The sequence below is a fragment of the Mobula hypostoma genome, chromosome 9 (assembly GCF_963921235.1).
Source record: "Mobula hypostoma chromosome 9, sMobHyp1.1, whole genome shotgun sequence".
NCBI lineage: Eukaryota > Metazoa > Chordata > Chondrichthyes > Myliobatiformes > Myliobatidae > Mobula > Mobula hypostoma.
This window is the reverse complement of record NC_086105.1, coordinates 120,352,995-120,377,575: the sequence shown is the minus strand read 5'-3', so window position 1 is coordinate 120,377,575 and position 24,581 is coordinate 120,352,995. Positions and strand designations below refer to the sequence as shown.

General features: G+C 38.6%; 1 protein-coding gene and 1 long non-coding RNA gene across 6 annotated transcripts in view; one reads left to right on the top strand and one right to left on the bottom strand.

The window, feature by feature from the left end:
- LOC134351992 (uncharacterized) overlaps window positions 1-24,581 on the top strand; it is a 43,316-nt gene that overhangs the window by 14,115 nt on the left and 4,620 nt on the right. The window contains exons 2-3 of the long non-coding RNA XR_010019320.1: window positions 4,211-4,330; window positions 15,496-15,553. This is a non-coding gene — a long non-coding RNA (uncharacterized LOC134351992). The remainder of the gene's footprint in view (window positions 1-4,210; window positions 4,331-15,495; window positions 15,554-24,581) is intronic.
- Window positions 4,108-24,581, bottom strand: part of mettl22 (methyltransferase 22, Kin17 lysine) — a 55,687-nt gene continuing 35,213 nt past the window's right edge. For 2 of the 5 annotated variants that reach the window (XM_063059009.1, XM_063059010.1), the window contains exons 9-12: window positions 17,848-17,950; window positions 15,133-15,301; window positions 8,860-8,959; window positions 4,108-4,244 (exon numbers count right to left, since the gene is read on the bottom strand). In XM_063059009.1, the coding sequence (XP_062915079.1) occupies window positions 8,882-8,959; window positions 15,133-15,301; window positions 17,848-17,950 (350 nt within the window). In that variant the 3' untranslated portion in view covers window positions 4,108-4,244; window positions 8,860-8,881. Of the gene's footprint in view, window positions 4,245-8,859; window positions 8,960-10,460; window positions 11,465-12,247; window positions 12,326-15,132; window positions 15,302-17,847; window positions 17,951-24,581 lie in introns of those variants that run through there. The other 3 variants (XM_063059008.1, XM_063059012.1, XM_063059011.1) reach the window with 3 other exon arrangements.

The window sequence follows — 24,581 nt, the reverse complement described above, 5'->3', positions numbered from 1 at the left end:
GGGGAGATTTGATAGAGGTATATAAAATTATGATGGGTATAGATAGAGTAGCTGACTCAGAAACAAAACTTCAAGAACTATTCACTATAGTGGCAGCAGAAAGTAATTGCAGAGGCCTCTCAATCAACACCAAGAAGACAGAAAGCATGGTCATCTCCAGAAAGACAAACATCCCACAATGTGTGATCAAGATTGGAAATACAAACATCAATCAAGTCAACAAATTCAAATATCTTGGCAGCCCAATAACAAGTAATGGCAGATGCGACACAGATATCAAATACAGACTAGCAATGGTGAAAGAAGCTTTCCAAACAATGAAGACCATATTAACAGACAGAAAGATGAGCACGCACACTAAAAACAGAATACTGCAGTGCTACATTTATTCTATCCTGACTTATGGAAGTGAATGCTGGACCATTTCTCCAGCAATGGGAAGGAGACTAGAAGCAGCTGATTTATGGTTCTACAGGAGAATGTTAAAAATATCATGGACCACACACACATCAAATGAAGAAGTTCTCAGAACAGCCCAAGCAGTTCGATCACTCATACCAACAATAAGAGAAAGACAACTCAGATTCCTAGGACACATCATGCGGAAAGATGAACTAGAAAAACTCATACTCTCTGGAAAGATTGAGGGGAGTAAACCTAGAGGAAGACCTCAGCTTATGTACATCAAAAGCATAGCCAGGTGGCCACACCTTGAGGAAATGGAAGTCATCCAAAAAACGAAGGATAGATCTATATGGAAAACCATGGTCACCAAAGTCCGCATCGGATATGGTACCTAGACAGACATAGATAGAGTGAATGCAAGCAGGCTTTTTCAACTGAGAGTAGGGGAGAAAAAAAACCAGAGGACATGGGTTAAGGGTGAAGGGGGAAAAGTTTAAAGGGAACATTAGGGGAAGCTTCTTCACACAGAGTGGTGGGAGTGTGGAATGAGCTGCCAGATGAAGGGGTGAGTGCGTGCTCAGTTTTAACATTTAAGAAAAACTTGGACAGGTACATGGATGAGAGATTTATGGAAGGATATGGTCCAGGTGCAGGTCAGTGGGACTAGGAAGAAAAAGGGTTTGGCACAGCCAAGAAGGCCAAAAGGCCTATTTCTGTGCTGTAATGTTCTATGGTTCTAGGGTGCAAATTAATTTATAATTAACCTTATGATGATTCATTTTTAGCATGTTTAGTTGTGAGCAGTTAAGAATGAGGCTGCTGACTCCAAAATGGCAGAATTGGCAGTGCTCTGCAAATCAGCGCAGCATTTTACAATGACTGATATCACAATATATTTGCCCTTCACATTTCTAGTGGACTTTAGTCACATAAAGGCTAACACACTCATTGTTATGCTGCTCACGGTTTGTGCCATTATTTGCTTGTGTTATTTTTGAATCAGTTTAACAACCAGAGTGTTTAAAATACATAGTATAGTGCCAAGTATTTTGTCCCTGGGTTTTTGATCTTTTAAAAAGTCGTGCATTTTTTAATACCTTGTGAGAATTTTAATACATTTTAAGACTTCTAGACCTGGGTCTCTGTATCTCCTTCTGCAATTGGATCCTCAACTTCCTCATTGGGAGAGACCACAGTCAGTACGGATTGGTAATAACATCTCCTACTCATTGACAATCAACACGGGGCATACCTGAAAGATGTGTGCTTATCCCACTGCTCTGCTTCCTATCAGTGAAGCTAAGCACAGCTCAAATGCCATCAACTAATTCATAGATGACAGCACCTTGATGCATGCTGTTGAGGGTGTTGTCAGATGGCGATGAGGCATACAGGAGTGAGACGGTTTAGTTGGTTGCGTGTTCCTGCAACAACAATCTTGCACTTAATGCTGGCAAAACCAAAGAATTGATTGTGGATTTTAGGAAGGGGAAGTCGAGAGGATTTGCACTAGCACTCATTGAGGGGTCAGCGGTGAAAAGGGTAAGCAGTTTTAAGTTCCTAGGTGTCTGCATCTTGGAGACTCTGGTCTTGAGCCCAGCACACTGAACAATCATGAAGAAGGCATGCTGGCCGCTTGACAGCATTAGCAGTTTGATGAGAATTGGTATGTCACCAAAGAACATTCTGACTGGTTGCATAATTGTCTGGTATGGATGCTCCAATGCACATGAATGAAAGAAAAGAGGTTACAGACAGTTGTAGACTCTGCTAGCTCCATCACAGACACAATCCTCCCCACCATCAAGGACATCATCATAAGGCAGTGCCTCAAGAAGGTGACATTCGTCATTAAAGGCCCTCACCATCCAGGACATGCCTTAGCCTCATTACTATCCTCATGGAGGATGTACAGGAGACTGAAGACCCCTATTCAACGATCTATGAATAGCTTCCTCCCCTCTGTCATCAGATATGTGAACAGTTCATCACTTTTGCATACAGTGCAGTATTTGTCAATGCAGAGTTCAGAACGGAGAGCAAGTTGTAAGTTTGGTGGGAGCTAAGGATATTGGGAATAGTGAGGATGGGGTGCCGAGGTAAGGGTGTGGGACAGGTGGCAGGGAAGCAGTGCCAGGGGCAGGGAGGGAAGGTGATGCGAGTGCAGACATACCCAAACCTGTGACACCAGGCAAGGTCATTTGATTCCAAACAATTCGTTTATTGATCATTACAGAATGTCTCTCCAGTGCTTCCTGCTCCCTCCCATTTTCCTTCCCCCTTTCCCAACCATGATTCCCTTCTTCCTGCCCCCTTCGCACTCTCAGTCTACAATAGAGACCTCCCATCAGAATTAGGTTTATCATCACTTACGTATGTATGGCAACAGTACAGTGAAATACAACAGCCTCTTACCTGATGTCAGCAAGACCAGGGAGCTAATTATTTACTTAAGGAGAGGGAAACCAGAGGTCCATGAGCCAGTCCTCATCGGAGGATCAGAGATGGAGAGGGTCAGCATCTTTAAATTCCTTGGTGTTATTATTTTTAAAGGACCTGTCCTGGGCCCAGCGCGTAAGTGCAAAAACAAAGAAAACACGGAAGCACCTCTACTTCTTTAGGAATTTGCGAAGATTCAGCATAACATCTAAAACTTTGACAAACTTCTATAGATTTGTAGTGGACAGAATGTTGACTGGCTGTATAAAAGCCTGGTGTGGAAACACCAATGCCCTTGAACGGAAAATCCTAAAATAAGTAGTGGGTATGGCCCAGTCCATCACGGGTAAAGCCCTCCCCACCATTGAGCATATCCACATGAAATGGTGCTACAGGAAAGCAGCATCCATCATCAGGGACTTCCATGACACAGGACATACTCTTTTCTCACTACTCCTATCAGGGAGAAGGTTCAGGAGCCTCAGGACTCATACCACCAGGTTCAGGAACAGTTATTACCCCTCTATCATTCCCCTCTTGAACCAGGGGATAATGTCTCTCAACTTCACATATCCAGTCATTGAACTCCGCCCATTACTAATGGACTCACTTTCGAGGACTCTTTATAGGCCAGAAGGGGTAGTGACAAGATTTAGAATCGTAGATCAGATATGGAAGAAGACACTGAAAATCAAAGAATAGCTGATGCTGGGAAGTTGAAATGAAAACAAAAAGTCCTTACAATACTCAGTGGGTCAAGCAGCATTTCATGAAAAGAGGAACACAGTTAATGTTTCAGAACAGTGGCCTTTCCAGAACTGGAGGAATGATAAAATAAGAATAATTATTTATTTTTTGGGATGGGGGTGGGTTGAGGGGGCAGTAGAGGATGGTGGTGGGATGGAGAGAGGAAAGGGAATCTCTACGATAAGGTGGAGATCAGCATCATGTGAGTGATACAATTGACATCTAGTTAAAATGTGAATCAGATTATTCAGACAGAGAATTAAAAAAATGGAAAAACATACTTGAAACATGAGACTCAAAATACAGAATATCTGAAACAAAAGAGGCTTAAGCAGATACCCAGAAAACCAGTCAGCATCTATGGAAAGGTGGGTGACCTTACAGCAGTACCAACCTATTCTGATAACGAAATGAAAAGCCGGTTACCTGAAACTGTTGAATTTTAAGGGCGGTCACATGTCTTCATTCCTCAAACTTACAATGGGCTTGGTCCATCATGATAAAAGTCAGAATGGGTGGGAGGGAGAATTATGGTGACACAATCCTGGTTGCCCCTCTGACTGTATGACGGTATTACGCACAGTGGTCATCCAATCTGTTTGGTCTCCTTTATTCACAGATCACATCACAAACAGTGAATTGAATACACCAATCTGGAAGAAATGCAAAAAGTAAAATGCTGCTTCTACTGGAAAGATTGTTTGGGTGCTGGGCCAAGAGAAAGGATGGAGGTAAAAGGGTAGGTATTGCATTTCCAGTAATGGCATGGACAAGGGGTGTGGGGAGAGCAATTAAAACAGTTAATCAGGAAATCATGATGGGAAGTAGTCTCATTTGAATACTGAAAGGGGAGAGGAAGTGAAGACATGTCTAGTAGCTGTTTGAAAAAATTGTACATTACATATGGTTAAGAATTGCAGCATATTTATATAATAATTTTAGCCCACAACTGTAAATTATATGGAAACATACAAAAGCTGCACTACATAGCATAATCTGGCTTGCAATACATTTGTGTTGTCATTTAAAGGGAGAAGCAACCACAACAATTGATCAACATTGTGTCTGAGATAAACTGCTGTAAAATGGTGGATCTTCTGATTTTGAGCAAGCATTGAAAACATCTATCAGTGAAGGCTGTACGTCAAAACAACTTCACAGGGAAGCCAATTGAACTGCTCAAGATGCTTGAATTAGCAAAAACCTTTTTGTTTTAGAGAATAGTGCAGCTGAGTTTCAAAAACATTTTTCTGAAGGAGTTCAGACCAAAAGATAAACACTTGAGCAGAGAAATAGGGAACAATAGTTTGAATTATGAGATAGGCAGAACTCAAAATCATGCTTTTGCTGTGGGGGCAGTTATTTTTACAAAGTAGAGTGCCCTGCCACTTACTGTGGTATAGCTCAAACGTTTCATGGACACTTGTTACACAGTGTCTTAGAACTCATCAGATGACATAGTGAATACTGAAACCAATACAAATATCTGTAACAATTCAAATCATCTTTAGTATAGATTTGTTACTTACTATATTTATCAGGACTCAACTACAGGAGAAGTAAACATCCGTAAGTCACTGGTTGATAAAGGTACATTTTCTAACCTGATTTGTGATAAAACTTTCAATAAAATTCACTGTTACTTTATAGTGCAAAACTGCCTAGATAATTCCTTACAATGAGGTAAATACAATATCCTAATTGGGATATTTTCATACACTTGATCGTCAGATCCAACAGCATTAATACAGCTGTATAATTGCAAGTGATTATACTATTCTTCTGAGTTTTGATACAGCATCAGCTCTTCATATTACCAACACCCCATATACAATGCCTTCATCATATTCGATGTGAAGAAAAGAGAGCAAAATGCTATAGCTTGGTTTGTCCAATTCATGCTGCAAGAAATCTCTGCCAACACCAGCAAATATTTCTATGTGGTAGCATTGCTCAGTAACTCCATGGTTGTGAAAGTGGTGAATCTACTTGAACACCTGCCTGAACACGATAAATACTGATCACTGAAAATTCACCTTTTACAGATGTTTGGACTATCGGAGTCTGAGTGCACCAAACAGTTAGTCTCCTTGCCCGGCCTCAAGCCGTCGGAGTTAATGGATCACATGCTGCCTTTCCTGGGAAATCACCATCCCTGTTTTATTGTTAAAGGACTTTTCATGCAGCAAATGCCTGATCAAATTCGCACAGCCCTCGCTAATGCACCTGTGAAGGACTATATGGAGCTTGCTAAAATGGCTGATAGTCTATACTCAGCTAAGCAGCATTGCATCATTCTTCCTCCTTTCTCTACCTCAATAAGCCTGGTCAGCAAGGCCCCCAACAGAAGGATGGCCACAACTGCGAAACAGGCAATGCCGGATCTGTGTTTTTACCACACCCACTTTGGTACGAATGCTATATGTGCTGACTGCCTTGCAGCTTCGACATCACAGGTCTGTGAACACCATGGGCTCCAGCTGCCTGGGTCATCTAATGTTCATGACAGACCTTTTTGGGGCGATGCTTCCTCTAACACGTGTGCTTCAGTGTGCTGCCAGAATCGGCTATTGAAAAGAAGGCAAAGAGTGATGAAACCTCACTAGAGGCCACCAATGGCAGCAGTATCAGACTTACAGGACACAACGGGTGATGATCTGCTTCAGTGGGTGATGCTATACATGGGACTTCGTCCTGGCTAGAGTGGCTAGACCTCTGCTCGGTTCAGATTTCCTGTGTGCTCAAGGACCGTTAGTCGATGTTAGGAACTGCCTGCTTTTGGATATCAAGGACTTTGGGTCATTACTCTGCTCCCCCAGTAAGCACATGCACCACCGCATGAGAGTATACTCAACCGCTGGGCGAATTCCCAGACCTCACCAAGCCCACATTCTCCACAACAGCCACAAAATATGGGGTCAAGCACTACATTCCCATAATTGGCCCGCACGTTCATGCTCACGGGTGTAATCAGGACCCAGACAATCTAGCAATTGCGAAGGCTGAGTCTGCCAACATGTAAAGACTTGGCATTGTACGCCTGTTGAATAACCCCATTTAGCCTCTTTAAGTTTCCGTGCATGGGACTCTTTGAGTTTGGGACTTTCCAATGGTTGATAGATTCTGCATTAAAAGACTTAGATTGTCTTTTTTGTTTACCTGGATGACATACTTGTCATCAGTGCATCTAAATCCGAACATGTATCAGAATCTGGTTTATTATCAACAGCACGTGAAGTGAAATTTGTTAACTCAGCAGCAGCAGTTCAATGCAATACATAATATAGAAGAGAAAAAAAATAATAAATAAACAAGTAAATCAATTACAGTATACATATATTGAATAGATTAAAAAAAGATGCAAAAAAACAGAAATACTGTATATTAAAAAAAGCATCTCTGCACACTTTTCAAGTGCTTAAGCCAAGACGGGTTAATTATTAACCCTTCTAAATGCCAGCTTGGGTTGTTAACCATAGACTTTCTATGCCATTGCATCTCTGCAGAAGATACAAAAGCCCTCCCATCAAAAGTAGCCACTATTATGGATTTCTCAACGCCCAGCACAACTAAAAATCAACAAGAGTTTTTAGGCTTGGTGAATTTCTATCACCACTTCATTCCTGTAAGCTGCTGAACATATGCTTCCCCTGTATAGTCTGCTTACAGGCAATACTCCGAATCAAGTGCTTGACTGCTCAATGGACATGGTCTGGGTATTTGATGATACCAGACAAGTTCTTTTCAACACAACTCTAATGGCATACTCGCTCCTCAATGCACCTATAGCCTTTACTACTGGCACTTCAGAGTATGGTGTGGGTGCTGTGCATGAAAAGTTGGTTGGAGGCATGTGGTAGACGCTCACCTTCTTTAGCCAGCAGCTCCATCCCCCCCCAAAGAACGTACAGCATGTTTGTCCGTGAGCTTCTTGGTCTCTATCTGGCAGTCTGCCATTTTCGTTTTCTTCTTGAGGTTCGCTATTGCACAGCGTTTGTTGACCACAAACCCATCGTGCACACGATAGCCAAAGTATCAGACCCTTGGTCTGCATGGCAGAAATGCCAACTGGCCTACATATCAGAATTCACAACTGATAAAACATAACAAGGAAAAAAAATAATACTGTGCCTGATTACCTCTCACGGCTAGCCATTGAGGCCATACACATAGGGCTGACTATGCCGGCATGGCAGCCGACCAAACTACTTACCCAGAGGTCCAGACTTACCGAACAGCAGTCACGGGCTTGTGCTGGGCTGACATTAAGTTTGGGGAAGCTGGGGTTTCTCTCCTGTACGATGTCTCAACTGGTACCCCTTGTCCCATGGTACCTGCAAACTGGAGATGGACTGCTTTCGACTCCATAAATGGCTTCATGCATCCGGGCTGGAAGCCCTCACAGAAACTGGTTGCACTAAAGTTTGTGTAGCACAGCCTTAGAAAGGCCAGGTATGATTGGACTGCAACCTTTGTAGAGTGCCAGTGGGCAAAGATGTCCAGGAGCCATTTGCACCTTTTGAGGTCCCTGAGTGTCGGTTTGACCATGTCAATGTGGATGTTGCTGGTCCTCTAACCCCCACCCCCCCCCATGATTTCGTGCACCTCCTTACCATGGTGGACCGTACCACCAGGTGGTCAGAGGTTGTCCCTCTAGCATAAACAACGGCCGCAGATGTGGCTCAAACTTTTGTCAGCACCTGGGTTGCTCAGTTTGGCACACCATCTGATAGTTCCTCTGACAGTGGTCTCCAGTTCATATCAGACCTCTGGGCTGCGATGCCCTCGGAGCAGTCTTTAAGGAGCAGTGAAACCACTAGCATAGGCCAATGGACTGTGAGTGACATGCCATGATGCGATGTAGCCTAACACTAGGAAAGATTTGTGTGAATGTTAAGAAATTCATTCTTAACATTCAAGTAAATCTATATGACTGACAGCCATTTGAATTAACTGCTACAAAAAGGTTCCATAACCATAGTGTTGCACAGTTCTGAAAGCATCATGCATTGCAATCAAATCTGTTGGTCAATCTATAATGAAAACTTTCAATAGTGGAATAAAGACTGAGTAGACTAGAATGATCCTTTAATTAACAAAAGGATCATTCTAGTGGATGTTGGTAGTACAGTTAACTTTACCCTCTTTAAGAAAATGTATAGTTCTGAGCATGCCCAGTATCTTGATATTGTAATTTTAAAAGTAGCCATTGTTCTATGTAGTGCAACTGTGAGTTTGACTAATTAATCACATACATTTCAGACTTACCGGTTGTTGTTTACAATGAGCATTAGTGACTGCATACCATGACTCGAGTTTTGGCAGGATGGTTAGAGGAATCTGACACGTGTGATCCTTGAGAATGAACCTGAAAAACATTAATTTCTCTATGACTAATTATAAATGTCTAGTGTTGCAGTGTTAAGACTTTGGCCACATGTACTGCCTACTGCTGTGGCCAAAAAGTTCCACTTTAGTCTCATCCAACCACAAGACCTTCCTCCTCATCTTCACAGTATCTTATAAGTGATGCTTTGCAAAATCTTTACAGGCAAGGATATGCTTTTTTTAAAGCGGTATGTGTGACATAAATCTAATACTACACATCAGCTAGGTAACATCATCCCTACTGTAAAGTGCGGTGGAGGTAGCATCATTCCGTGGGCATGCTTTTCAGCAGCAGGGACTGAAAATCTGATGAGGATTGATGGGAAGATGAATATTGATAAATATTGAGAGCCTGGATAAAAAAAAACTTGCTAGCCTCTGTCAGGAAGCTTAAACTGGGAAGGAAGTTCATCTTTCTGCAGGACAACGATCCAACGCACACTGCCAGAGCAACCATAGAGTGGCTTCAAATGAAGAAAATTGATGACCTTGAGTGGCTCCGTCAGTCCTGACTTTAACCCGATCAAAGATTTCTGGCAAGACATCAAATTTGGTGTCCACTGCTGCTCCCCTACAAACCTGGCACACCATGAGCAATTTTGCAAGGAGGAATGGGCAAATCTTGCTCTATCATGTTGTGCAAAGCTAATAGAGACTTACCCAAAAAGACTACTGGCTGTAATAGCTGCAAGAATTGGTTCAACCAAGTACTGAGCAAAGGGGGACTAATACTTTTCAACTGTTGACATTTCAGGTTTTGAATTTCTAGTTTTTCATGCTTTACAATTTTCCCTGTTATTTGAGCTTGTGATTCACAAATAAAAATTCTTAGTAAATTGATCAAAATCCATGGTTTTCATACTCATTAATGTAAACAAAGGATTAGGGGCTTAATACTATTTCAAGGCACTGTATCATAATTCCTATACCCATTTTTAAAGAGGTAAAGTTTTGATGAAATTTAAAATGCAATTTTGACAGATAACACCAATTCCAACTGTGTAATTGTTCTGACTAAAATGATTTCTGCTCCAGTAATTCAGTGAAATCAAGGAAAAACAACATATTGAATATAGAACAGTACAGCACAGGAACTGGCCTTCTCCCATGATATCTGTGCTAAGCATGATGCCACGTTAAACTACATATTTCCATCTGCCTGCACATGACCCAGATACCTCCATTCCCAGCATGTTCATGTGTGTGTCTAAATGCCTCTTAAATATCACTATTGTATCTACTTCTAGTAGCTCATTCTCAGCCTCCAACACCACTTGCCTCACACATCTTTAAACTTTCCCCTGCTCACCTTAAAAATATGCCCTTTGACATTTTCACTTGGGAAAATGATTCTACCCACACTACATATGCATTCCATAATTCAATAAACTGCTGTCAGATCTCCCCTCAGTTTCCAATGCTTCAGAGAGGAAAATATGACAGAAAACAGACAAATATAACAGAACCAAACCGTTGCAATTTAATCCTTTATTACCAAAATAGATTCATAAATATATCTGTATAAAGTACAGACCAGTTTCTTGTAAACTCAATCACAATAAATTACACTTAGCTTGCAAATGCTTAAGTGCAACTGAAGTAGTACATTGAGGCTTTGGAGAGGGTGGAAATAAAATTCACTAGAAATATACCAAGGGCGAGAAATGATAGCTATACGAGTTGACTGGAGAAACAAGGGTTATTTTCTTCAGAGCAGAGAAAGGAGTTAAACAAGAATTGTGTATAAACTTGTAACAGCACCATAGGTAAAATTCAGCACTGAAGGAATAAAGAAATAGCTCCTTCAAAGTGATTGGAAAGGCACAATGGGTTTAAAGGCTGCCTTCTATGGAATAAGATTCTAAGATTACTCTGAATCAATATGATAACTTACTAGCAATTGAAATTCATTTTGTCTGAAAAAAACCTTTATTACTTTTTAAGGAACATACTTCTATTTAGATTTGTATATCTTAGGCTGGGAACTGAGGATAAATGAAAGGAGATGCATTTTAGTTGTGAAGAATATACTACTGAAACATTATCATAATGTCATTCTTTTGTCAAATTGTCAAATTTTAGAGACAGTATTTATCTTATACTAACAAAATAACTTAAATTTCTAGGGAAAAGTTGTATGCAGTCCTTTGTACTTTTAAATTATAAAGTTCTTCTTACTATTATTTTAATGAGGTATTGACTTATTCATTGCAAAATTCACTGAGTATCAACTCCAAAGAAAATGCAATTCAAACAAAAACATGATTGTATACGCTATAATTCATATGCTGCAGTTATAAATATAATATTGAATAATGTAAACCAGTTACAGTGGCTTACTATTTAAAATTAACTTCATTTCTTTCTCCTGTTAAAGTTCTAACAAAACAGCAATAAGCAGCACTGAACGCAGGCATTTTTAATTAGAATAGCCTCTTCACTGCTGTGTGCTGCTAAGTGGCTCAACAATTATTTTCCACAATTCCTGTAAAAAAAACACAAAAGTCATTTCTCTATTGTAATGAAAATAAAAATAAAGATTTTAAAATAAACAAGTGAAATAATTAATAGTGTTAAATTTCATTAAGCATAAGCAATTTTATTATTTTCTTGCAAGCAATGAATAATATAAAAGTACTGTATGTTCTAAATATATATTGAAGCACTGATAATATACTACCACCAGGTGGCAATCATAATTCAGCAAGTAATGATAGTTGTGTTTGTTAAATCTTAATTGTTGAATACAATTTCAAACGTGGCCATTCCTCATTATACCCATATATTTAGTTGGTTCTTAGAGCAGTTATAATCATTCTTACCCCGGTGACAATGCCATGCCATAGATTAGATTATTTTTCATTCGTAGAAAATAAAAATTATCTTCCACTCCCTATACATCTTAAATCCCGTTTTATAGAAACACAGTAACTGGGGATAAGCAGGAAATCAGATACTTGCGTGCATTGGACTTTCTGCTTTACCACTGGGTTACTACCGAGTACAATGGTGAACACAACATACCGGACAGATATTTGCTTGTTTTACATTAATATCTGTAATTAATCTTATTACTTTAAATGTTTTAGCAATTTTAATAAGTTTTAAATAAAATTATGCAAATCTATATAAATTATTTTTATATGTCTTAATCAGAGATTTTAAAACACTTCAAGGGTTTTTGACAGTAGTGAACTATCAAGGCATTCTAGAGGCAGGGTCTTAGATTAAATCACCAAAAGCCCATCATTACATCATTATTTGCTACCTGGTTCACTTCATGAGGCACCTCTCATGTACAAATAGGTGCTCAGGTAGTCCTCCGCAGCTTTTCAGTGTTGTTGGGCTGCATTCATAGGAAAATGAGCTCAGTATATCCGACCAAATTTTTGAAAATAGACAACTAGATTTATGGATTAATTTTTTAAAAACTTACAAAGAATTTTCTAATATTTAAATTTGTTTCCATTGAACATGCAGATGAGTACACTAACATTCAGTCCTCTAGTGGATTGATGGTCACATTTCAAATTACAACAAATACAACTAGTTTAAAGTTCAAAACAGTAAATTTATCATCAAGATTATGTATATGTTACCATATACTACCTTGAAATTCATTTTCTTGCAGGCATTGACAAGAAGAAAAGAAATACAACAGAATTTATTAAAAATTATACACAACCAGTTACAATTAAGATACAATTCTCTCAAACCGGACAATGTGACCATACATTCGGACCTACCCACTCCATATGTCATTTAACTTCTTCTTGTTCAATTACTTGTTTATTTATTTTTGAAAATATATTACTTGACTTTCAATATTGGTGTGATATGATATTTCATTCATGAATAACCACTTTGTTGTTGAGATAATTTTAAATTTACAGGTATGTCTTTTAATTATATATTTGTTTAGCTGTAAAAAAACTTTGTTGTATACACATGTCCCAATTAGCAACAATGACTGCACTTAAAACACAATTGATTAAGAAACATTTTGATATAGCTAATATATATAATATCAACACTTATTTTCCCATCTACTAGAAGAGCTCCCATTCCAGATTAACTTTATCAGTAAACTCTTACAAGTCTTAGCATTTTTATTATCTCAGATCTTTCAGTCCACTTTATTTTAGTTAAAAGGGGTTCCAGTTTAGACACAGAGGAACTATATTCTTTGACTGGACTTACAAAGGACGTGGTCTAAATTTAAAGCCAGTCCTTCACGAATTTCATTAGGAAACATTTCTAAATGCAAAGGGTAATGGATGGTTGTAATTATCACAAATGGCACTTAAGGCTGAGACAATTGTTAAATTAGAGATCAACAGTTTTTAAGCAAATATAATAAAGGATGAGGGAAAGAGTCCAAGATCAGCTAAGACCTCACATAAATGATGGGATAAGCTAAAAGGACTAATGACCCTCTTAGTGTAACTATGTAGCCTGCATGTGAAGTTCTATGCCATTTATGTACAGTATAAGTGAAGGAACATACCACGAGTACATTTTATTAGTCCATTTTATTTTGACAGATATCTTGACAATAACGCTATCATTTATTCTTTGCAATTACACACATGATCTTTTGCAGCCCTGCCCCATGAAAAATATTATTAGACCTGCAAAAACATTATTTTTATTTTGTTTTGCTAACATTCTCACATGTTCACTTTCATTCTTTTAAAACTCTTATTGCTTTCCTGTATCCCTTGCAGTGTTACTAACTTCTTTGTCATCTTTCTTGTAAATTCTAAATTTATCAGTTTTGTTTGGTCTATATCCCAGTTTTCAATATTAGATCCTTTTTTTCCACCCCCAATAAAAGTACAAATTTCAGAAAATAATCAGTATCTGTGGAGGGGAATGATAGTAAACATTTTTAATGAACAGTCAACAGGACAGGAACACGCTGACCATAATGTCCATCCAAACTAATCTCATCTGCCTGAAAATGGTCCACATCCCTCTACTCTCTGCCTGCTCACATGCTTGTTTAAATGCTTCTTAGAAACATTGCTGTTGCATCTGTGTCTACTACTTCCCCAGGCAGCATGTTCCAGGTATCTACTGTTCTGTGTAAAAATAGAGTCAATGATCTTACGTTAATACTTTTCCATTGCTGTAGATAATGCCTATATTTTCACATTTTGTTTTTATTTCAGTTTAGGTAACTTGGTGGACACAGAAAAGTTTTGCTGATGGGTCTGTTTTCAACATACGTTGGACTTCGTGTTTAACTTTTTAAAAAAGCATTTTCGGAACTTGTTTGACCTTTTCTTTATTAATATTCATAGCTGTATTATGACACTATGTGTCATATTTTCTTGCCATCTTATCTCTGCAAAATACCTTTTTGTCTCAAATTATTTTTTAAAATTCATCCTTCAGAGTATATTCTGTTTCTAGAGTCTGGTAATCCAAAATGATAGGCTGAAACACGTTTTTATTTCTGAATTATTCACCAACCACTACGAAGGGTGATTGATAAGTTCGTGGCCTAAGGTAGAAGGAGTCAATTTTAGAAAACCTAGCACATTTATTTTTCAACATAGTCCCCTCCTACATGTACAAACTTAGTCCAGTGGTCGTGGAGCATACGGATCCCTTCTTTGTAGAAGTGGTCCACAGCAGGGGTGATTGATAAATTCGTGGCCTAAGGTAGAAGGAGATGAGTTATGAACTTCAAACTTTCTGCATTATCACTCAAAGAGCTGAACTGCACACTCATGTAACAAGAGCGTCTTGGACCTCCAGGTGGTCCACTGCAGGGGTGATTGATAAATTCGTGGCCTAAGGTAGAAGGAGATGATTTATACAGCTCTTGTTACATGCACATGCAGTTCAACTCTGAGTGAAAATGCAGAAAGTTTTAAGTTAATAACTCATCTTCTTCTACCCTAGGCCACGAACTTACCAATCACCCCCTGCTTTGGACCACTTTCTGGAGGTCCAAGACATCAACTTCTGCAAAGAAGGGATCCATCCGTATGCTCCACGACTGCCAGACTAAGTGTGTAAATGTAGGAAAAATAAATGTGCTAGGCTTTCTAAAATTGACGCCTTCTACCTTAGGCCACGAACTTATCAATCACCCCTCATAACTCTTTCCCCTAGGTGTGCTCCAAGCTTAAAAGTACTTACCAATTGTTCCACTCGCTCATAAAAAAGAAGTTGTGGAAAAGTTAGCTTGACTGATTCTACAGCAAATTTAGTTTTTCCATCACTCAAGTTCTCCAACTCAGTCAAACAGAATCGGAAATGATCATATGCATCACACGTAACATCCATTTTTCTCAATGTGAAGTTTAGTCTGAAAGAAATTATGATTCTGTTTTAATACATTCTCACACTAAGCTACTGTAAATATCTTTTACAGGTGTGTTAAAATAGATTGAAATAGTGAGAAAATATGATGAGAATAATTGGTTAATTTCACACTTTAATAAGATATGCATTTGCCTATCCTATAAGGATGTGCTGATTTTAAATCATGTATCTTCACAGAAGATTGGAATCTCAAATCGTGATGGCAAATTTGGAAAAACAGCTTTATGAACTGGAGGTAATGTTCCGAGTTTAACACAGTGCCTGGGAGCACTTTGCTTGCTGCATTCACTGCTCATCATGTGCCTCCTTCTTTACTGAGGAAATCAATCACAGATTGAGTAAGTGTTTTATAACCCACCTCTGATGAATTTACATATGTGAACTATCATAGGGCCTCTCTATTTCTGGGATCTCCAGCATTTCAGTTATTTGCCATCATATGTTGTTTGTGGACAAGGATTCTATGATGAGCAAATTCAATTGGTCTCTTTCACCATTTCAACTCTTAAAGGAAACGTTCTTTACTTATCTGCAAATTATATTGGGGCTAATTCTAAATACCTCTCAGTTATCTTACAAAAATGTCTATTTAACAGACCAATAAATCTCATCTAGTCAAATTTTTAAACTAACATCTAGTACAGAATCATATACAGTATATGATCAAATATATGCTAGTGGAACACAACCATTAATTGCATTCCTCTATGAAGACATTTCACAAATATTCTATGACAGTATATGGCAAATATTCTTTATGGATATTTCAACTCATTGCTCCATGTAAATTTCCACCTTCCTAATATTTAATGAAGGACTAACAACTACATTTAAAATTGTTTTACTAATGAATTGACTCATGAAGGAAAGCTACATATTTAACCTGTAATGTCAATCAACCCCTGGTCTGGTATCTTTCACTGTTAGTATAAGCTCTTAAATGGTTGCAGGAATTAATTCAATTGTAACTTGATCATGAAGCTTTTTGTACTGGGAACCTTTCAAAAGAAAATTGAGATTTGCATTCTGTAAAATGTGATATCCTAAAACAATGATTAGTAGTGCAAAACATAAAACTGGAAAACTGAAAGAAATTATCAGAAAATTCTGACAACTCTGGAACAGCACTATGGATGTAGTTATCATGAAGATTAATTTGTCTTTGGTTTGTCATAATCACCAGTCTTCAGAACACCCAGTGCTTTAATAATAGTGGTAAAATCTTTGAAGATTTTCTCTCAGTTCTTGTTAAAATTGTTGCAAGCAATTTGGTATTAGTGCAATGGTATATTGGGAAATTGAAGCTGGTAGTTGCATTAAAAGCAGTGGATGAAGTCTCATTGCTTCAGCAACTTTGGAACCCCTGAGCATTGAATTGCCTGAGTTTTGGCTGTTATTGATAAGCTGCTGCGTTTGCAAAATAATGTTAATGATGTCTTGTTACCCAAGTCTATTTTGATCATTTTTCTTATTTAACTATATTATTTCTTAAATTTACAAAGACATCAATGAACACCTCACTGATCAGCCACTCTATAGCAGAGTGCAAGGAAACAAACAGCCTGAATTGATAGAAACTAATCTGTAATCCCCTACCAGATGTGGCTGACTTACAACTTACCCTGGCCAACTTCACTGGTATTCTTTTTTATACACGAATGGTCCTAATACTTTCCATAGTAGACAGCAAAAAATATAAGCAGAAAAATAAGAAAAACAGCCATAATACTGACAAAAACATAAAGTGATGTCTAGAAGACAAAAAAAATATAAAAACAGAGTGTCAGGTGATATGGGGAGTGAGTATGAAACTGGGCTTAGGTCCAGGATTCGATCAGCCATTGCCTTATTGAATGGCAGGACAAGCCTGAGGGTTGATGGTAGTACTTCAGATATTACTCATGTTCTCATTTGGGAGTTAAGGAAATAAAGTAACATAGGTGGAAAAAGTTCTGGGCACTGAAGGGAGCAAAGAGGCCACATTTTTCTCAATAGTTCATGACATGTGAAGGTTCCGGCAAGGTCATTTGTTACCTATACAGAATTTCCCCTGAACTAAGTGATTCATTAGGTCTTTCTAAGGGCAAATAAGAATAAAGCACATGGCTACTTATGTGCTTATGGCTACTTAAACTACACCACATCCAAGCCCTATAGTAAAGCTGTAAAGAGTTTCACATCCAAGTTATAGCATAGGTTCTCCATCACACTGATGTGGATCACTTAGCGGCAGTTTTATAACAGCCCAGTCAGTTATTTTGAAAGATCATCTTAGTTGTTTATATGGCAGTGTTCACAAATGAATTACCTTCAGCAGGAAACCAGTCCCCACCTTGATGTGATAACTTTTTTATGACTTGCATTAATTAAAAAGTCAACTGCCAATCTCGACTAAACTTTAATGTGCAATAAATAACATTATACATGGATTTCTGGTGCATTTCCTCTAAGATGTTCACCCCAAACTGCAAAATGTAGATACTGCAGTACCTGCAAGTTGTGTCTTGTAGATTTCTTTTCTGAACTTACCTTTTCTCTACAGAGAGATATACTGTGCTTGGATTTCTCAAATTGCTTAAAATTCTGTAGATTGTCTGAAAAAATGCATCTGTCAAATCATCATCATAGAATACTGTAATACAAGGAGGAAAGGAATACAATTACTTAAGTGTACATAGTATTTAATGGATGCTTTATAAACTAACTTAATATTAAAATAAGCCTTAAATGGTTCGGCTAATTTGGGATAAAGACAACAGGGCAATCTCAAAGAACACTTAAATCCAATGGGAAAAAGCTTGAATTCAACAATAAAGGATAACAGGAAATTGTTGGAAATTATTTGCTTAGTCTCTTCTTTAATTCTGGGATGAATTTGGTTGGGATTATTTATTGGATTTATTGTGATTTATGTTCATGTTCTTAGAGCCGTAGTAGACTAGTTGTGGTATAGCTCAAGACTGGGGTTAACTCTTTCAGAATAATAGAAACATTTTATGATACAAGCCTTAAAGCATATTACTGTTAAAAAACAAAATTGTATACAATGGACAGTACTAATGTTCTTTCTTTGTTAAGTGACTGCTGGCAATATTCAAATGGTGTTCAGAACTCACAGTCCAAATTTGTGAACAGTTTCTACTGAAAGCCCAAGGACAGTTAAACTTGGAAATCAAGAAGATGTAATGTGAGTTGCTGTGCTCTTCCAGAAGATTTGATGTAAGAGTATCTTAGTAGGAGATACAAGAAACTGTGCATCTGTGTTGTATTTTCAAGATTTAAGTCCATTTAACAGAGAGAAAAAAACTAGGGCAGGCATGTTTCACTTATTTCTCTTTATTTTATTTTCAGAATATGATTCAGAACCCAATATCTAATCCTGTTATATAATTTTATGAAAGCAACACTGAAAATTGCAGGATGTTTGCCTTCTTTTGTAGCACTTACTCAAATATTCTGGTTTTTCTCATACATTATTTCTGATCAGTTACTAAAACATGATTCCACTGTGTATAAATTTGCTTTAATAACTCACACTGCGGCACAGTAATAAAATACAAGCTATTTTTATTTTCCTTACTGCTACTGCACGTAGCTTCAGATGTCAGTTTGAAGTCTGCAGTGTGTGATCAAGTGACTATGATCCTGATTGTAACAAACAATCTGCTGGAGAAACTCAGCAGGTTAAGCAGAACTGTGGGTAAAGGAAATGTCAACATTTCTTGTGTCTCCAAATGTAAGGCCTAGAAAGGCCCCCTTCCTTCCTTCCTGATGCACAAATATCTTTAATTGAACTATTCAATATTTTAAATATTTATCATAGTTCCCTTACCAGTGACAATGAATTTAAAAATTATTCTATTCACATATATAAGTGTAAGCTGGTAGCCAATGATATATATAGGCATCCGTTAGTCTCGTGAGATCATGGATTTGCACCTTGGAAGGTTGCCAGGGCACAGGGCTGGGCAAGGTTGTATGGAAGGTCGGCAGTTGCCCATGCTGGAAGTCTCCTCTCTCCACGCCACTGATGTTGTCCAAGGGAAGGGCACTAGGACACATACGACTTGGCATTGATGTCGTCACAGAGCAATATGTGGTTAAGTGCCTTGCTCAAGGACACAACATGCTGCCTCAGCTGATCCTCGAACTAGCAACCTTCAGATCACTAGACCAATGCCTTAACCACTTGGCCACGCGCCAGCACAGCCAATGATAGTCATGCCATTTATGGCTATATTTCTATGAATATCCGTTTATTCACAAGGGTTACATCGCCAATAATTTTCACGATAATGTTAAAAATACATTGTGCTAAATAATGCAAGGTAAGTAATAAGAAAGACATTTAATTAAATGTAAACTTGGATAGCAGCTTTATGGGTCAATCATACAAAAGGTCAAATTATATGAAAACTTCCAATACAGTGTAATTAGATAAAAGCGAGATGATAGCATTTGTTCTGATTCATTTTGCTACAGCCATCAGTAGGCAATACTGCTTTGACAGCAATGCAGCCATTTTTTGGAGTACAGCATTCCATCTAGAACCCTCTTAATTCCTGGGATGGCGGGACTGTCATATGTCGAAAGATTGGAGCAACTGGGCTTGTATACTCTGGAATTTAGAAGGCTGAGAGGGGATCTTATTGAAACATATAAAATTATTAAGGGATTGGACACGCTGCAGGCAGGAAGCATGTTCCCGCTGATGGGTGAGTCCAGAACCAGAGGCCACAGTTTAAGAATAAGGGGTAGGCCATTTAGAACCGAGTTGAGGAAAAACTTTTTCACCCAGAGAGTGGTGGATATATGGAATGCTCTGCCCCAGAAGGCTGTGGAGGCCAAGTCTCTGGATGCTTTCAAGAAAGAGATGGATAGAGCTCCTAAAGATAGCAGAATCAAAGGTTATGGGGATAAGGCAGGAACTGGATACTGATTGTGGATGATCAGCCATGATCACAGTGCATGGCGGTGCTGGCTCGAAGGGCCGAATGGCCTACTCCTGCACCTATTGTCTATTGTCTCTTAAATATGCATCGTGCAGAAAAAAAATCATTTCTGCTACCACTTAAAAGGATCAATCATTATTTTAAGTTCAGAGATAGTTGAATTCACTTCCCTGTTTCAAAATCGTACAAGTGTTTTCTGGACTTATAGAGTCATTGAATAATACAGCACAGAAATAGGCTTTTCGGCCCAACTGATTGGTACCACCCAAGATTCCCCATTCAAGCTAGTCCCATTTGCCAATGTTTGGCTTATAACCTTCAAATATCTTTCAATCCATGTAGCTGTCCAACTGTCTTTTAGAACAGGGGTCCCCAACCTTTATTGCACTGCGGACCGGTTTCATATTGACAATATCCTTGCGGACCGGCCGACGGGGGGGGGGGGGGGTGTAGGGTTGCCAATGGACAAGAGTAGCAGTCAAATTCATTCTGTTTACCCCAAATAAAACTACAATGACCATGAAGCCTTGCGCGGGCACCAGTGCACATGCTGATTTTTTTCTACAAATTGTCTTTGGCGACTCTGTTCGGCGGGGGGGGCGAGGTTAATCACGATCAGAATATCGGTGATAAGTGGCTAATACACTCAATTTCGTTTCTAAAAGGATTTATGTAACGAATTTAATATTAAACACACAGCGCTTATTTTTTTCGCATGAATATAGCGATAAGTCAATTATCGGGGAGGACAGGGGAGCTTGAAGTAAGTGTTGAACGAACTTCCAGTAGAAGTGGTACAGGCAGGTTCGATATTATCATTTAAAGAAAAATTGGATAGGTATATGGACAGGAAAGGAATGGAGGGTTGTGGGCTGAGTGCAGGTTGGTGGGACTAGGTGAGAGAAGCGTTCAGCACAGACTAGAAGGGCAGAGATGGCCTGTTTCCGTGCTGTAATTGTTATATGGTTATATAAGTAAGTCAATAGCATCATGACATTTTAAGTAACGTTTGGATATTAAACACACCACGCATATTTTCCCCATATGAACTAATAAAATCATTCCAACACACCAATATCACTGAATCAGTGGGAGCCCTGGGCTTGTTTCCCTGCAACAAGACGGTGCCATCGAGGGGTGATGGGAGACAGTGATACTCGAAGGGGGTTCCTTATGTCCAGTCTATTCCGCAATTTAGTTTTTGTTACATTCATCGCAGAGATATGTTGGAAATGGAAGCAATGTTTTCAGTTTTTCCGTGGCTATCTCAGGATATTTAGCCTTGACTTTGATCCAGAATGCCAGCAGAGATGTTGTGTCAAACATACTTTTCAGCCTGCCGTCATTTGCAAGCTTGAGGAGTTGATTTTCTCCCGCGCTGACATGGGTGACGCGTGCGTAATGACCTCGTGTGCATTCAAGCTCAACAATGGGCGTGACAGGGAATGAGGAAAGGCGCAGCTGACTCATATCGCCAAATGATATCGTTTCCTTGCGGTCCCGTGGTTGGGGACTGCTGTTTTAGAAGATGTTATTTTAACCACTGGATTCCACGTTGATAGCACACTTTGTGTAAAAAAGTTGCACTTCCAGTTCCTCCTAAATCTTTCCCCTCTCACCTTAAACCAGTGCTATTAGTTCTTGCTATTCCAAATGTGGGAAGAAGCCTGTGTGCATTCAATCTATGTCCCTTCTGATTTTACACACCTCTATAAGTTCACCTCTCAGTCTTCTATGCCCTAAGGATTAAAGTCCTAGTCTGTCCAACTTCTTGCTATAACTCAGTCCCTCAAGTCCTGGCAACATCCTTGTCAATCTTTCTTGCACTCTTTCCAGTTTACTAGCATCTTTCCTATGAGCAACCAAATCTGAACACAGTACTCCAGGTACAGCCTCACCAACGACCTGTGCAACTGCACCATGAGCTCCCAACTTTTATACTCAATGCCCCGACTTACGAAGCCCAGCATGCCAAAAGCCTTTGATACCAGCCTGCCTACTGTGACTCCACTTACAGTGAACAATGTGCATGTTCTTCTTCTGTTTTACAACATTCCTCAAGGTCCTGCTATTCAGTGTGAAAGACCTACCTGAATTTGACTATCCAAAATGCAATAGCTCACACTTGAATTAAATTTAATTTGCCATTCTTTAGCCCACTTATTCAGCTGATGAAGACCTCCTGTAATTTTTGATAATGTTCTTCATTGTCCACTATAGCACTTATTTTAGAGTAATCTGCAAACTTAATAACCATGCCTTGCATATTCTTATTGAAATCACTGATTCAAGTGACAAACAATAATGGGCCCAGTACTGACCCCTGAGGTACAGAGGTTGTCAAGAGAGACAACATTCAGCAATTTCTCAGTGTCATCTCCAGCCATGAGCAAGGTCCCAGAGGACCAGTGAGTGACTAATGTTATTCTGATAATATAGAAGGGAAATAAGGATAATCCTGGAAACTATAGACCCGAGTCTCATATCAGTGGCAGGGAAGTTACTGGAGAGGATCCTTAAGGATAGGATTTATGAGCAATTGGAAATCCATAGCCTAATTAGGACAGTCACCATGACTTTGTGCAAGGCAAATCATCTGTAATTAACTTTATTGAGTTATCAAAGGTGTTTTTAAAGGTAGAACTGTGGATGCTGTCAACATGGATTTAAGGAGGGCCTTTAACAAGGCCCTCATGGGAGACTCAACTGAAAGATTAAGATCCATGGTGAACTGGCCATTTGGATTGAGGATTGACTTGCCCACAGAAGACAGCAAGTAGTGGTTGATGGAACTTATTCTGGCTGGAGTTCTATGACTAATTGCATTTCAAAGGGATTGATACTGGAAACTCTGCTGTTTGTGACATATATAAATAACCCGAATGAAAACTTAGAGGGGTGTGTAAGTAAATCTTCAGACAATACGATGATTGATGGTGGTGTTGACAGTGTAGAAGACTAGGAGGGGCTAGACGTTTCTTCTAGCTCAACCCAGGGTCATCTAGAGACCCCAGCCTTGGAATCACACCTTCGGTACCTTTTCTTTTATTAATTGCGTTTCTTGGCTCTTATTTGTTCAGGGAGTTGATCGATTAAGTTATATTCTGCAAATTTCAATGATATACTAACAGATAAATACACATGGCTAAGGACAAAGTAAAATTAATTTTTTTTTAATGTCAATGGGCTGTTAAATCCAATCAAACACAGTAAAATTCTATCAAAAATGAAAAAAAGAACATGTGGTATATTTACAGGAAACTCACTTAAGTAATAATAAGCATGGAAAATTAAAGAGAATGGGCTTCATTAATTTGTTTTTCTCCTCATATAAATCAGGACAGAGAAGAGGAGTTGCTATTCTCAGCTCAAGCAAGCTAAATTTTGAAAAAGTATTTGAAACGGGAGATAAGGAGGGCAGATATATTCTGGTAAGGGGGAATATAGACGGAAATCCAGTTACTTCATTGAATATATACACACCCCCAGGAAGTGATATTAGTTTCTTCCAGAAAATTACTAATATTATGGTAACGGAAACAGAAGGTCTCTTGATATGTGGAGGAGACTTAAATTTACAATTACAACCAAAGTTAGACTCTTCCAATAGAAAAACTTATGAAACAAAGTCCTTACAGAAGAAAGTTAACACTCTTTTTGAGGATGTTGGTCTAATTGATATATGGAGGGACATTTTCCCCGACAGAAGGGATTACACTCATTATTCTGCCCCCCATTCCGTATATACAAGACTATTTCATAACATTTGGAAAAGGTAAAGACAAAATAATCACCCGTGGAATTGGGATAACAGATGTAAGTAACCATGCACCTATATATTTATCTGTTGATTTTGACCTACAACCAAAGAATACTATTTGGAAACTAAATTCAAGTCTACTCAATGATCCCTATTTTAAGGAAGAAATTAAAAAAGAAATTGGTCTTTACTTAGTATTCAGTGATAATGGAAGGGTTTCACCTCCCATTCTATGGGATACTCTGAAAGCTGTCTTAAGAGGGAAAATTATAGCGATATCTTCATATAAAAGAAAGGAATAAAACATCAGCGGATTTACAAAATAAGCTGAAGGAGCTAGGAAAAAACACATTGAGTTTGGCACAGGATACACTAGAGGAAATTTAAAAAATCAGGAATGAAATTAATAGTTTGGCTACACAAGAAATTAGAAAAACTTTAATCTTTCTGAAACAGAGACACTATGAAAGTGGATCTAAATCTATGAAAATACTAGCGTGGAAACTGATAAAAAAAATAGCAGAAAATACAATTCATAGAATTAGGGATCC